Raw genomic sequence first — 16,173 nt, 5'->3', positions numbered from 1 at the left:
CCGATCGCATACGATTATCGTACGATAATCGTGCAGTGTATGGGCACCTTTACATGAAACATGGTCCAAACGGGAACCAAGCCTTTAACATACGTAAAAAGCAATCCCATGAAACTCTTGCCCAGAGTCCCAAGACTTGATGCTGCCGAAAACATGTTGTTTTCAGAAACATGTTTTAAGTAAATGAAGACCCCCACTGATGCCAGCTACCACGATGTAGGGCTGGTGCTAGTCACATGACCTGAACCAGAGTGCCACATAACCTGCTTTGTATAAGTTTATGTTGACTCCATATAGTTTACATGTTGACTACTTTCCTGTAGGGTGGAGTAGAATGGTCCTAACCTCAGAGTTGAGAACTGCTTTAGAAAAGGTTCTTTAATATATACATAAGTACAAATTCACATGGTGAAAATGCAGTGCACACCAAAAATTGTGAATGTAGTGGTAACCCATGTTATTTTTTTAAATGTATTAAAAGGATGGAGGTTGCTCAGTTGCCAAAAATGTGCACAGTTATCTCGGTCAGCCATGCGAACACTGTAACCCCTGCTAACTCCACAGGTCTGAGAAGCTAAAGCTTCCATACTGCATTTTTCCATTTGTATGTGTTTTGTGTAGTCATTTTCAGAGCTAGTAGTTTTCAAAGTATGCTATGTTTCAAACAAAAGACAGTTACCTGTACAAAATAAAACATTTATTAAAAGATAAATGAATAAACTATCAATTTCTATTCCGTTTTTGAAAGAAAAAAAAATCAGCTCCACAGAGCACAAATACCACGTGGCTTGGTGCTTCAGGAGATTATTTCCAGTTTAATAATGTACAACTGGATTCTGTCTCAATGTTATAAAGGTTATTACAAACAAGCAATAAAAAAAGATCACATTGGTCCAGAAGCATGTCCTTCAGCTCCTAAGCATGATCATTTGAAAGCTTGTTAGCTGCTTTTTTATATTATTCAATAAATAAAACAAATTAAAACTAAATTTCCTTTTTACGATAAGAATGAGAAAATTTAGAACTGCTCTCATGGAGGAGAAGAAACTTGTAATTGTTAAACAATTAAAACCATTAATTAAATAAAAAAAGTAAATCCATTTAGATTCTAAAATAATGCACGGCAATTATATTTATAGGTTAGGTTACATCTATTCACTTTGGCAAGCCCAATATGCTAATCACCAACAATTTACTACAACAGGCAAACAAACGATGCTTTAAAACACTACAACTCAGTAGCCACATTATCAAAAATGAGCCGATAATGAGTATACGGTCACTGAAAATATGCTGGAGAACACCATTATCTTACCCATGCCTTCTTAAAATGCATGAGCAAAACAGCAGTTATGTTCGTGCTTGAACACTGCACAAGCATAGAATCCAATGGACTTGCTCTTTTTTTCAATTATATTTAAATTAAGAAAACGAATTGCCATAATGCCATCTTTGGCAATCATTGATTTAGGTCTCATTGAGTCCTTTTATTTTCCATGGTACCATACAAATAGATATCCTCCCCCCTGTTTCTTTTCCTCCATTTGTTTTAGCAGTCAGTCAGTCAGCATGATTTTGAACCTGCTCAGCAGCTGGGATAGGAGGGATTCTGAAGACAGATATCCGAAGATGTGTTGCTATTTGTAGGCAAGTGCCTATGCAGTATCTTATCAATTCAAACAAAGAAATAACCTAAAAAAGAAAAAGAAAAATATGATTAATGTCACGCTCTTTCGAGTTTCATTTTACAGCAACTAGAAACAGCATGCATGAGTGATCATACTACACATGAACACTAGTCAAGAACAATCTACAATGCTTGATAGGCCTTCCAGGAGTCTCATGTGTTCTAGAGCAGTGGTTCGCAACCTGTGTAACCTCAGGACCCACATTTGTCCTTGGTCATTATGCAGCGATCCAAGTCACGCTGCAATGGAATGCACGGCATCGCAGTACCGGGCATTTGGGTGCAGGCGATCGGACTGTGGGTGGGAGGTTCGTATGGGCTGTCATTCAATTCAATGGACAAGGCAACGCATCTTCCACACCAGAACACGCAGTAGATGCGATTGTGTGGTAGAGTGCATTAATTGCATGGGACTGTGTGATTAACGCACTGTACTAGCGTGAACAGACCATCAAAAACTCTTGACAGTCACACACAGACACAATCACACACATACACACTCCAAAAAATATATATTTTTTTCTTTTTAAGATCCACCCAGTCTCCCTACCATGAGAACTGGAATGGATCCTCAGCCTGGGGTCCAGTGTGGGCTGCTGTGCTATGACGGAGCTCCATTCATATCTGCATTGTTTGTACAGCTCCCTTGCACTCCCTGTAGAGGTGCCGGGAGCCAGAATGTGACGGCAGTCCAGGCACCTTTACAGGCAGTGCAAGGGAGCTGTACAAACAATGCAGATATGGATGGAGCTCCCTTATGACCATACTTCCAGCCCACCCCACCTCAAGCGGACATGCAGGACCATATTTTGAATGGCTGCTCGGCACAAGAACTGACGGTGCTGCGCTAGGGGGAGGCTGAAGAGTCTCTCACCTAGAATGAAGGCATGTCACGACTCACTGAACATGGGGTCGCGACCCACCAGTTGAGAACCAACGTTCTAGAGGCCATTGTCTTTCATGATCGGCACATAGCTGATGGGAAAAGTAGAGATGGGAAAAACTACACAGCCACCACATCGAAGGACTACCGTGTTTCCCCAAAAATAAGACACTGTCTTATATTTTTTTTTGCTAGATATTACATTTTTGGGTACAGTTATCCTTTAAATTGGGTACATTTAAAAATGGTAACATTTAGGAATGAAGGTTACATAAAAAAAAAGTGGGTTCATGTTAAAGATTAACAGGGTTATTCAGAAAAGGGTGAAGAGTTTGGAGAAGGCCGGAGAAGGGAACAATCTAGGACAACATAGCTGAACTGGAAAGTGAGCTGAAGTGGAGAATTTTTTTATGAAGGACCGGGGGTTGTCCGAAGCGATCATTTCCACTATGCTCAGGACGCGCAAAGCGGTTTCTAGGAAAATTTACCATCGCACGTGGAGGGCCTATTTTGCTTTTAACTGAATTATTAAATTGATTTGGTTTCAAAATTCACTTTTTCTAGGATTTTTGTGTGTACACTTTACTTCTGCAGGAAGTTCCTGCACCTGATAGTGCTTAAAAAAAATACAAACTGGCCTTAATATTTTTGTTGTACTTCGATGTCTAATGGACTTAAAGTATATGAGTTTGGGTTTATGAGTGGCCACTTACCAGGGTACAAGTTTTTATTTTATGTAAGTAAAATTTCCCAGCCTTCATCTTTCTGTTCTTCACATTTAAAGGGTCAGTTCACCTTTAAAGTAACTATTGTAGTGCAGTCAATGAGCCCTAGCAGGTTAGGAATCATTGTGCATTGTAGAGAAATTCAGCTTCCCTTAAATTGGATACCTGACCAAAAAAGTTGCATTCTGTGTGATCAACACCATCCTGCCTATAAGCCAGCACGAATGGTATGTGCCATTAACTCCCAGCTTGCAACTCTCTTCTCTCCCAGCAAGTGTGTGCTAGGCTTTCAGCCCACTCCCATGGTGGCAGGAATGTGTAGCTACCGTCTCGCTCATCCACACATGAACAGTATTTCCCTGGATGCTCCTCATTCATCCTCCCATTGAATACATTGTTTCATATTTGGGTTACAGAGCAGTGAGAAGCCAGTGAATGGTTACATACCTCCCCCGCCCACCTATCCAGGCATACCGTTGGGCGCATGATTGAATTGTGGGACATGTGGTTTGATCATCAGGCACTTACAGTGCAGATCACATGTACAAAGAATGATATTTAAATCTGAGGACACATCTTTTGAAAGCAGCCATTAAAAATATCTCAACGGAGGGGTTAGCATGTTTTTAATAAAAATGAATTTACATAAACTGATTAGATCTATTGTAAGTGTAAACACTGCAGAGATAAGGGTGGTTGTAGTGGCTGGGCTTTTTTTATCCTTAATGCACGCTCTGCATTAAGGTAACAAAACGTCCAGTACCTTTCTTTGTTCCCCTGTCCTGCCCCACACTTACCTGAGGTCACTGTCACCTTCACCAGGACCAGGAAGATACTCGACATTCCCGAACTTTCTGATGCTGGGGAAGGATACTGAGGGCAGAGAAGCGACTGGCTCCTTCTGCCACCAATCTGTTGGAAGAAGGGAGCAGGGGGCCCGGCTTGCCACATGCTGTGTGTGTCTATGGCACACAGCTTGGTGCGGGAATTCACACTTGCGCCACCTAGCTGATGGGGACACCCGAAAGAGCCCATGAGGGGGCTGTTAGCGGTTTGGGGACAAACTAGAGAAGGAGGAAGAACAATAGTGCATTTATATGTGGGCATAATATTCATAAACAGAAAAAAAAAGCATCGTTCGCTCACTTCTCGATCTATCCCTGCAGAGAGCCGTGACTGTCACTCACGGCTCCCTGCAGGGATTCCCCCCTTCCCCTGTCCAATCCTCCAGCGCTGACTGGTGGAACAGACGAGGGACGGTACAGCTGGCAGAGCCAGCTGTCACTCACGCAGCTGGGTGGATCCAGACAGTATTGTCGGGATCCGTCCCGGCTGCGGCGTCTCAGTATACCGCGAGCTGTAGCCTGCGGTATACTGAGCTTAGGGTGACGGGAGGACGCTAGTTTATGTCCTCCCGTTACACTAAGGAGAACTATGGGGAAAAGCCCTAACTCAAAGTGCTAACCCTTCTCCACTAAAATGTGTTTTACTTCGTGTCACTACTGGAAAGATTTTTCTATCGCTTTCAAGCAAAATAATACATTTTGGCTGATGTTGGGATTTCATAGAAATGACCTCACTGAAATGTGGAATGGCAGAGATTAGAGTTGGACTGAAGATAAGATCTGTTTGCAAAGTAAGTCAGGGACTCCCAGAGGCACAAGAGGAGTTGCTGAATAATAAGTTACTTTTCAAGCATATTGTAGTGGCTGCACTTTGGCCATAATGTTAGTTATTCATTGCAGATGCCTTATAACCACTTGCTGACCAGGTGTTTAGACCCCCTTCCTGGCCAGGCCCTTTTTCAGTATTCAGCACTGCGGTACTTTACTGATATTTATTCCATCATGCAACGCTGTACTGAAATAAATTTTATATAATTTTGTGGGGACAGATAGAGCTTTCTTTTGGTGGTATTTAATCACCACTGCAGATTTTATTTTTTACTATATTTCAGGAAAATTACTGAAAATTTTGCAAAAAAAAAAAGAAGTTTTACATTATGTTATGAAACATTTATTATTACCCATTTTTGGGGGTAAAATATAAAAGATCGGGTCACGTCGGGTAAATGGACACCAAACATGTCAAGCTTAAAAATTGCGTGCACCCGCGAAAATCGCAAAAAAACTACCGTCCCCAAAATTGAGGTATGCACACCTGACACATGTTTGCATGCGTGTATGTATGGGTAGGGAATTTGTTTTTGAAAAAATAGTTTTAAAAATCTTTATGTGTAACTTTCAATTTTTTTTGGAAACTAATTTTTTTTTCCTTTTTTATTTTCACTTAAATTTATTGCTATCACATTAGGGGGCTAAGAAACCCCTCCTATGTGATAGCAAAAGATGTGACAGGTCCTCTTTATGGAGACATCAGGGGTCTTTAGCCGGCGGATCGATTGGATGTTAACTGGCATCGCTGCCTTTTTAAATTTTGTGTCTTTCCCGCTCACTGCACGAGTGGGCGAGGCTAACAGGCCGTATATACACGGCCTGTTACATCCAAGAAGCTTATGTACAACGGCCGGCCGGGAGGTAGTTAAAGAATTTTTAATAGATGGGGGAAATTATACTTTTTGCTAATTTTTAATAGATCCTTTGATTTGTGCATCCCCATTTTAATGCATTTTTTAAATAAATATATTTACGATGCACCGATACTATTTTGCCAAGTACAAGATACCAAGTACCATACTCGGTACAAGTACAGATACTTTTCCAGCTCCAAGACTAGACTATAGAAAAATTCAATAGTTAGGAGGCAATTGTCATTTGTAAGGAGCACACGGAGCTCCTGGGATTTGTACATCTCTGTTTTAATGTACGCTTTTGTTTTTATAAATATAAATAAAGTGATGCACCGATACCAGTTTTGCGAGTACGAGTACTGATACTTGCCCAAGTACTCACAGATACAAGTACTGATACATTTTTGTTAATTGTCCTGTGACAGTTTTTCTAAAACAATACAGACTAATGATTTCAGGACAGTGGTGGAGCACCAGAGCCAGGTCCCAGCTGCAACCGCTGCAACCCTGGTGGTTCTCATGAAAATGCCAAGTATCGGCACTGGTATCTGAACATCCCTAATCCAAAATGTATGAACTATATGCAACCCTACATGATGCCATTGAATTACACATGTCGGATAACTGTAAAAGATACTTACTAGTGCTATCCACAAAACTATGTACTCATCAATAAAACTGTTGAAGTACTGGTCTAGGAATAAAAGACCTGGTCCAATAAATGCACTATCCTGAATATACAGTTCACTTTTGGTCATATGTGCCATCTAAAGAAAGGAAAAAAAAAAAAGTTTAATTAACAATGAAAAACAAATAGGAGGCGACATTAAATGTATATACGTCAAACAGATCATTATAGCTCATGTAATTATCTTTGTACTACACCCAAAATACAGTGACAATGTCACAAACAGGCCAACAAGCAGAATAACCAGTCACACAATGGCACGTGTTCATGACACTGAATGAAATCCACGATCAACTAGATGCCTTCCTGGCACAACTAATCATATGGAACCCTGCCCACTGCTGGGCAACATGGGTTAAAAACAGCCTTGTTTGCCAATCCGACCCAGGACACTTACTCTTGCTGTAGTATAATAGCAATTTTGTGAGGTCAGAATGTGTTTTTATACAGATATCAATGAAGATGCAAAATGTCGTTAGCATACCGTAGAAATGTGTCCCAATGAAGGGACCCTACGCGGCCCTGAAATGTAGCTATTCTTGTGACAAAATGTATATATATCAATAAAGATATTTTATTGGACACATTTCTACAGTGTGCTGGTGACATTTTGCATCTTCACTGATCTGAGTAGCGCCATCCTCAGCCATTTCAGCACCTATCCTCAGGGGCATACCAGTCACAGATTCCAATACGGAAGACAGTGTAAATTGGCAACATAGAAAAAAACAATTACAGGTGAAACTCGAATAATTAGAATATCGTGCAAAAGTAATTGCATTAAGTGCTGCAAAAGGGGCCCAAACCAAGTACTGAGTACATATGCATGCTTGTACTTTTCAGAGGTCCGATATTGTTCTATGTACAATCCTTGTTTTATTGATTGCATGTAATAATCTACTTTTTTGAGGTTGTGGATTTGGGGTTCTTGGGGTTTTCATGAGCTGTAAGCCATAATCCTCACAATTATAACAAATCACGGCTTGAACTATCTTGCTTTGCATGTAATGAGTCTATCTCATATATTAGTTTCACCTTTTAAGTTGCATTAGTGAAATAAATGAACTTTGCACGATATTCTAATTATTCGAGTTTCACCTGTATATATATATTTTTTCTCATGTACTCCCACCAGCCTTTTCTCAAAAAATGGGGTTATAGAGCAAATCATATGTAAACATTTTTAAAAAAGTAGTATTTTAACAGTGCAGCTGTTTGCTTGGCGTTCTGCTTTAAGTTCTAGGCAGAATTTGTGTCATTGTATTTATTTTAGTTTGCCACACTTTAGCCTGAGACTATACAGGGCTACGGAATACTGGTCTCAATGCGGGCTCTGCATCCTTGATGTCACATGAATTGCTGAACACTATGCAACACTGTAAAGAAAACTAACTCAACTTCTATGGGTAACCTGCTAAATAGCATTAACAGTGCATTTTGAATGACTACTTACTAATATTTTTCAATACACATGCTCCATTCCCAAATGTTAGTTGGAAATATAATAATGTTAAGTCTCTTTTATACAGTATGTATGAAAAGCTGAGGGATTATTCAGTACCATGATGTACGGTAACGCATACAATGAAGATTTCAACAGCTGAACAAGCTGGTTGCAATGCATTAAGCCTCACTCAGAAGGGGCGTACACGTCCGTGCGGCATGCAGGCCCGTAAACAGGCCGATCCCAGGAGGGACAGGTGCTGCATGTGACTGCGCGCAGCAGCCTGTTATTCACTATGGGAGGATGTGGCTGTACGCTGTCATATGCGCACCCAAACTTGCACATCCGTGCGGGTCTGGGTATCCGCATTGGATGCTAACAGTGTGCGGAAACCCGGACCCGCACGGATGTGCAAGTTCCGGTGAGAGTATGACAGTGCACAGCTACATCCTCCCATAGGGAAGAACAGGCTGCTCTGCGCAACACCTGTCCCTCCCAGGATCAGCCCGTTTATGGGTGTGAACGCCGCATGGACATGTACACCCCTTCTCATTGAGGCCTTAACAGTGCTTTCAGCATTTCTGTTGTTCAATAAAGGAATGATGGAAAAACTTACCACAAGCTTAATAGTGATCTTGGCACTTACAAACCCAAATGTCAGTGTGTAAAGACTTGGATGTTTGTAGAATAAATCTGTTGTTGATTTCACATAGATCATTAATCCTAATATGAGCACCAGTCCAATATGCAGGCCAGGAGATAGTACACTTGTTCCCTGTGAGAATAAAAAATGCTTATTGTACCTTCACCTTTATATACATATCAATTGTATGATTTCTGTATGGAAGAACTAAGAAGTATCACTATTTCTCTGTAAGGGCTTTATTTATTTTATTGCAGAGAACAGGAAATCCATTTCAATAGAAATAGGCTTATATGACAAGTCAGTGCAAAGTGTGTTAAACCACTGGAACCAATCAGATTACAGTTTACTGTAGTCAGACATATACACGATCAATTCTTGATAAGAAATACTGCACTTTGCACTGACTTATAATGCAATTTAAATAACATTTAACAACTACTATACCATATCATAAACTCAAAGTCTGTATTGACTTCATATTAATATTGAAATGCAGCAATCTATAGCAAACTAAGACAAATAGGCACACGATCGTTTCCAGGATAATACATGCCGCAGATCAGTGAGTACACAGGGGATTTTTTTCCCCCCAGTTAGATAAGAGGTCTGGTTAGTTGAATACCAGATAAGAGAGTTTACTGTATTATCAATTACTTTCTGTTAGCTACACTAATTATGTACACATTATTGCCAGAATTGTGAAAAAATTGTTTTTGTTTCATTTGCTTTGCATTTAAAAAAAAAAAAAAAAAAAAAAAAAAAAAGAATTTTTATATGCATATGTCACATCAAATTAAAGCCCATTTTCGCCTTTAAAATGGTATATAATATGTGTAGGTGCAATGCATGAGGAAGATGAAAATGATGGTTAAACAAACATATTATTATTATTACATAGTATTTATATAGCGCCAACAGTTTGCGCAGCGCTTTACAATGTAAGGAAGACATTACAATTACAATACAATTCAAGACAGGATGGTAAGGAAGGCCCTGCCCTATATAGCAAAAAAGACAAAATTACTACGGTCCCCAGAAGCAAAAACATTTTCTGAAGCTTTATCACTAAGAGGTGTAAATTTAAACCTGTTGAAAGATACAAATTAGTCATCTAGATGCAAATGTTGAGCAAGGTGTACTAAGCCTCACCCAATACTTGAAGATCCTGCTTCTTCTGAAAGCCTTGGATACTCCTATGCAGGAATTTGACATTTTAGAAAGTTGAGCACATTCCCTAGTGTAATGTAGTGGCCCCTAAATAGGTCACCAACATGAAACAGATTTTGGGAGGGGATGTCTGGGTGCCACTTGGAAAAGAAGCTCTAAATGCTGCCTACACTAGGCCTGGCTATCCTGAGGTTGCAGTGAAGCCCCACTGAGGTTACCCAGCAGGATCTAGAACACACGAGTAACAAAGTGGCTGGCTCATGGAGCCACAGAACTGAAGAGGGTGACACAGGCTTTAGACCAGTATAATTCCACAAGACAGTGGGGATTAAAGGCAATGGTGTTGGTACATGTAATTATAATTCCATATCTTTTACAGGGTCCTTTTTTGGGGAAACGGAGTCATTCTAAGCAGGATGATAAAAAATAGGAGGTATACATCAAGAAAGGTGCGTTTCCGTGGAATTGAGAGAGATTTTTAAAGTAATTGACAAACACGTAGTTTCAAATTCACTTACAGCTACAGTGGATCCATTTTTTCCCACTCCACCACTGAGAATGACTCTAAAGTAGTTGTTACAGGAATAAATTGTTCCAAAGATGATGCCCATGAGAGGGAGGACTTTCAAGGGTAGCCCAGTCACAGGAATCTGTAAATTAAGTAAAAAATATTAAGTTTATAACATAGTAATGTGTCTGTATTTTAATACATAATATAGATTTACATTACAACAACAACACTCCAGGGAATCCAGATGCTCCATAATTGGACGGACAGATCTTCAGCATCACAAATTTGTCCAAATCCAAAAGATGTGAGCATTAGATGCTCAACAAAACTAATATTGGCTGACTACACTGAAAGTTTTATTTTATTAAAATGAGAGCAACAATTTTAATAAAGAAGTGGTCAAAGTTGACTGAATCATGATAAAACATGCCAAAGCATAAAGTATATGACCACATTTTATACACATAATTCAACCATACAAAAGCTATTGCAAAAGAAAAATCACTTAAAAAGGAGAACTATGGGGTCAGTGGTTTTCACAATAGTTCTCCCCAGGGTCACGGGAGGACACAAACTAGCATCCTCCCGTGACCCAAAGCTCAGTATACCGCGAGCTATACGGAGTCCGCCGCAGACGGGTCAGATCCCGACATTACTGTCTGGATCCACACAGCTGCGTGATCAACAGCTGGCTCTGCCTATCTAGAGGCAGAGCAAGCTGTACCTGCTCCCTCCCCCGTCCGTTCCGCCAGTCAGCGCTGGAAGGTCGGACAGGGGAGGGGGGAATCCCTGCAGGGAGCCGCGAGTGATAGTCACCGCTCTCTGCAGGGACATGATCCAGAAGTGAGCGAGCGACGTTATGTAGAGCTGCAGCTAACGATTATTTTCAAAATCGATTAGTTAGCCGATTATTAAGTTCGATTAATCGGTTAATCGGATAAACAATAAAAAAAAATTAAAAATGGCTCCAGTGATGGACTACTAGTTTGTATTGAGATTGTAGTCCATCACAGGAGCAAGCTTGGAGCGGTGGAAAAAAATAGTGTGGTGTGCAATATAGTGAAAAGGAAAGTGTAAAATTATACAGCAATGAATGTATGTGTTCGCTCACTCCCCGATCTATTGAGCCGACGTGATTGAGTCGAACTATGAGGCTGAGTGATTTTCACTCACCTCATAGTTCTCCTTTAATCTACAAACTGTCATTTCAGCCTAATAAACAATCATATTTTAAATATTTATAGATTTTGGAAAGTGTCACGAAAATACAATAAGCAGGAGGTGCATAAAGGTTCGGTCACCCTTCCAAATCAGGACAATAAACACAAATTGAACTGCACTATTTCATACAAGCCCGGTAGGCTAGCGATTTCCCACATGCAAAAAATTGTGGACAGGCATTTTCTTGGAGCAAATCATACTCGGCTACTGTGGGAACTGTGGGATACAGCCATGTGTATTACATAACTGAAAGCAGTGATCACAGCTTGGCTACATATACCAGTGGAGTGGTAAGAGCTATTTTTACCCCAATTACTGCCAGCTGGGGGGGTGTAAGGATTAGCAACTATTATAAACTATGATAAATATGAGGTTGAGACATTTTTGCTGTGTATTCCACTGAAAATGGTGCTGTTTATTGTAAATGCGTATTCACATCATTATTACTAAATACATTTCCGTGATTCTTTTGACAAGGGGAAAATCATAACATAATGTTGTGTAATTTGTATTATATTGAAATAACCATATTTGTTGGTTCCTGTGTGTTCACTTACATCTTCCAGTTAGACAAAGATGAAAGATGAAAGATGTGTTATTAAAATAATTACCTGAAATACTCTTTTCGGATGCCAGAAAACTTCCATTGGCAGCGGAAAGTGAAGAGAGAAAAATTAAATGCTCAACCTACGCTTCATTCTTCAGCAACATATTTGGAAGTAAAATGCAAACAGTACCTCCGCTCCTCAGCATTTACTCACAGCTTCTACTAACATGCTCTTTGCTATATTAGCACAGTTGTTTTTATAAAATATTCACATTTCAAAAGAACATTTATGTAAGCGGTTTTATTTTGTACCACAAAAAGAGAAGAAACTGAATTACAGACAAACTGTATAAAAGTGTCACTACTAAAATCAGATGTTTAAAAAGGAGAACTATGAGGTGTGTGAAAATCACTCACCTCATAGTTCGAGCCGACCTGTGACAATGAAACTGTCACAGGTCGGCTCTATAGATCGAGAAGTGAGCGAACGCATGCCGTCGCACGCTAACTTCTCGATCATCTCCCTGCAGAGAGCGGTAAGAGAAATTCAGTAGGTCTCATGCCGATCAAAGTTGAATACAGAGCCGTGATTAGGTTCCTCCATCTTGGCTCTAACACCTACTTAATTTCTCTTGGCTCCAACTATAAAATTCACCACAACCTACAAAAACAAAAATTAGCATGCATATTACTAAGATATCCACATATATACCTGCAAAATTTCAGATCCCTAGCACATCCAGATCATGGTGAGGGTAAGAACTTATTGGCTTCCCCTTGTATGTGCATTTAGAGTTTTACATGCATCATGGAGGACTTTGCTCAACCGACTTAAATGGGAAAATTTACCAAAATACAATGTAGGGAACATTCCTCCAACATAACGTAACATTATAAGTTGCCATGAAAGGGCCCTGTGGAAGGCAAGGGATTGTCTCACATTCGAAAATGTTTGTCTTTGCTGGGAAAATGAAATAAATGCATGGCAATCCACCGAATGTGAACAAACTCTAGGGGCTTTTACTTGCAGACCTGTATTATTAACCATCAGCACACTCTGTAATGTGAAAGGGCACTTCGTCCACACAATAGTAACATTTAACTGAGCTTGTTTTATAAAGTTAAAGATGTGCCACCACTCATTCAAGTAGCTTCCTCAGCTCCTGAGCTATTTGGAGGAATGGCAAAACATCTTCAACATTACAGAACAAGTCCAGTTAAATGTGACTAATACTAACTATACCATGAGCTGAATAAATCTACAGAACTTTGGAAGGATGAGAGTGCCACAAACCTTGAGTAAGTCCAGTAAGATTTTTTTTTTGTCAGAAAAGTCAATGCATTTTTTGGGGCTCAAAAATTATCCTTAATCAGGACTTGTGATATCACAGCAATAATTCAGGACAGCCTGATCATCGTTAATGATATCCAGGTCATTTTGCAGTTGTTTTCTAGAACAAATTTGAACTCTCAGTCAGCACATGAACACTGAAGGGGAGTTTTGAGCACATTAAACATGCTGGCTATTTTCGCATAGTATTGTGACAACATAAACTTCTTACAGCACTTACTCAGATTTTTGTGGCACTCTCATCCATGCAATTCACTATAGACTGTCACTTGGAGTACTCCAAAGGGTCCCCAAAACAGCCTCTAGAAATTACTTTCTGACTTCAGATTTTTGTCTAATCTGGGGTCCAGCAGTGCACCAACACATACCTACTAATGGCCTGAATAAATAAGAACCTTCAGAGATATACTAGTATGCACACTGTTCACCAAGTCACATTAAAGAACACTACTTTATACATAATGACTACCAGATAAAAGTAAGTGATCTAGAGAGGTAAACTCACTGCAGATCAATACACCACTAGAAGAATTAAACCACATTGAGTTGAATCCATACTTGACTTAACAGAGGAAATCATGCAGGAACCTGCAATGTCTGCTGACAAAATACTGCCAATGGCCAGGTTTATTGTCCTAAATGTACTGACATGACAGAGAAACAAAAATGGAGATGGAAAGAACGCTGATCCCCATATCAACCAACTAAGAGTTACCTTGCATTTTAAAACCAGTCATTGGAACATGACAGCCGCTTCCTGCCTCGGTATGATGGGTAAATATTAGGGATGTTCAAATACCAGTGCAGATACTTTCACGAGAACTACCATGGTTGCAGCTGGGACCGGGCTCTGGTGCTCCACCACTGTCCTGAAATCATTAGTCTGTATTGTTTTAGAAAAACTGTCACATGGCAATACACAAAAATGTATCAGTACTCGTATCTGTGAGTACTTGGGCAAGTATCAGTACTTCTACTTGAAAAAAAATGGTATCGGTGCATCCCTAATATATATTTCTTTTTTTTAAAAAAGCATACATTAAAACAGGGATGCAGAAATCCCAGGAGCTCCGTGTGCTCCTTACAAATGACAGCTGCCTCCTAACTTTTGAATTTTTCTCTAGTCTAGTCTTAGAGCTGGAAAAGTATCTGTACTTGTACCGATTATGGTACTTGGTATCTGAACATCTCTAGTAAATGGTCTGTTTTTCTTTCCATTTGTTTTATAAATCAACAGAGGCAAATGAAACAGCATGTGCCACGAAACAAACACAAAAAGTACATTTAATGTAGAGATTAAAGGGTTCAATAGGTTACCTCAATGTCCCAGAAAGTAGTCCCGAAGAATGCAGACAACAAAAATACAATGGTTACTGAAATCTGAAGCTCTGTGACATCAATCCTAAGGAAAAAAAGACGAATGTTATGTTCTAAAAGTTTTTTTTCTGCACAGCCAACTTACTTGCATAACTACAACTATGCTTTCACAAGACTTTAAAATCTTCTGTTACATTTAAGTATGGAGGATGACAAAATGAGTGAATATGCCTGCAGGGCCATATACAGAATGCTCATTTAACATGACAGAAACTATGGCAGTATGGACACAGCCCCGAAGCAGATTGCTAATCAACAGAGTGCAAACATACTTCTAAATAATAGCTGGTTACAGTATAGGCCCTGATATCCTAATAAACACTAAATGATTCCACACAGAAGCTAGGGTTTTACTTGTAAAATTAGATTTCTGACATAGACAGACTCGTATGTTTTCATATGAATATACACATTATTCTCTTCTTATGGCCAGGGAAAGGCTTTAAAGGAGACCTTTCAATGGCAATAACTGGTATAGCTGCACTATTAATGAAAAGTATATGTTTCAATGTATTATCACGTGTCTTAGAACTACAAAAAAAAAAAAAAAGGAGGTTGTTTGATATGCGATGGCCCAACTTTTGGAAACAAAGTTGAGGTTACTGAGCCTGCTCAGGTCTGTTTCCACTTTTGCACCCAAATTGGGATAATACTTACTTTATATTTGTTACATGTTCCCAATCACATAGCATAACTAAAAAAAAATACTGCTTACCATTTTACCTACTCTTTCTGAAAGAAAAGATTTTCTCTAAATCTGGATGCAGGCATTGTTCAGGTATTTTGAGAGCCAGCGGGGCTAAAGCCTCATTGTTTACATAATTTCTGGATATCCAACTCCAGAAGGCTTTCTTTCTTCTCATAATTTAGAACAATCTGATTGGATGCAAGCATTGTCCAGGTATTTTGAGAGCCAGAGGGGCCGACTAGCAAGACACCGAAGCTTGGCCCAGTGTGAGATTCCACCATCCACACAGTTTAGCGTAGATGGGAGGAATCTGTTGCACTTTTTCCATCTGACCATAGAAAATCTGCAGATGATCTATAGGTGTATGGCCAGCTTAACAAAGGGTTAAAGATCTCAAAGCATTGTTTGTTAATGAAAGGAAGCTCAGAGTGTCACTATTCTTTCTATGAGGACAGCCAGAGTTTCCTGTCATTTCGAAATTGTAGAGAGAAGTTTGCAATCTGTCCAAATGTCTGTTTGCATCCCAAAATAGGCTTGTTACATTACACCCTGGATTTCAGGGGTCCCAGGGCGCTCAAAAAGACATTGAACGGTACAGGCTGGCACCTAAATACAGTATACCTGGTTTTTGGAATGTTTTGGGTTTTTTTGCATATTATTTCTAGGATGTTGACAAGTTTTTAAACTGGTGTTATATATATATATATA

At 39.6% G+C, this 16,173-nt stretch overlaps 1 protein-coding gene across 1 annotated transcript in view; it reads right to left on the bottom strand.

Annotated features, from left to right (window-relative positions):
• The window catches only part of CHPT1 (choline phosphotransferase 1), a 34,199-nt gene that overhangs the window by 1,352 nt on the left and 16,674 nt on the right, over window positions 1-16,173 (bottom strand). The window contains exons 4-8 of the mRNA XM_018556651.1: window positions 14,718-14,802; window positions 10,289-10,420; window positions 8,574-8,732; window positions 6,467-6,592; window positions 1,582-1,692 (exon numbers count right to left, since the gene is read on the bottom strand). Coding sequence (XP_018412153.1) covers window positions 1,582-1,692; window positions 6,467-6,592; window positions 8,574-8,732; window positions 10,289-10,420; window positions 14,718-14,802 — 613 coding nt within the window. The remainder of the gene's footprint in view (window positions 1-1,581; window positions 1,693-6,466; window positions 6,593-8,573; window positions 8,733-10,288; window positions 10,421-14,717; window positions 14,803-16,173) is intronic.

The sequence above is a fragment of the Nanorana parkeri genome, unplaced genomic scaffold (genome assembly GCF_000935625.1).
Source record: "Nanorana parkeri isolate BGI_ZX_2015 unplaced genomic scaffold, ASM93562v1 scaffold244, whole genome shotgun sequence".
Classification (NCBI taxonomy): domain Eukaryota; kingdom Metazoa; phylum Chordata; class Amphibia; order Anura; family Dicroglossidae; genus Nanorana; species Nanorana parkeri.
Note: the sequence above shows the minus strand (reverse complement) of the source record. Positions and strands in the feature narration are given on the sequence as shown.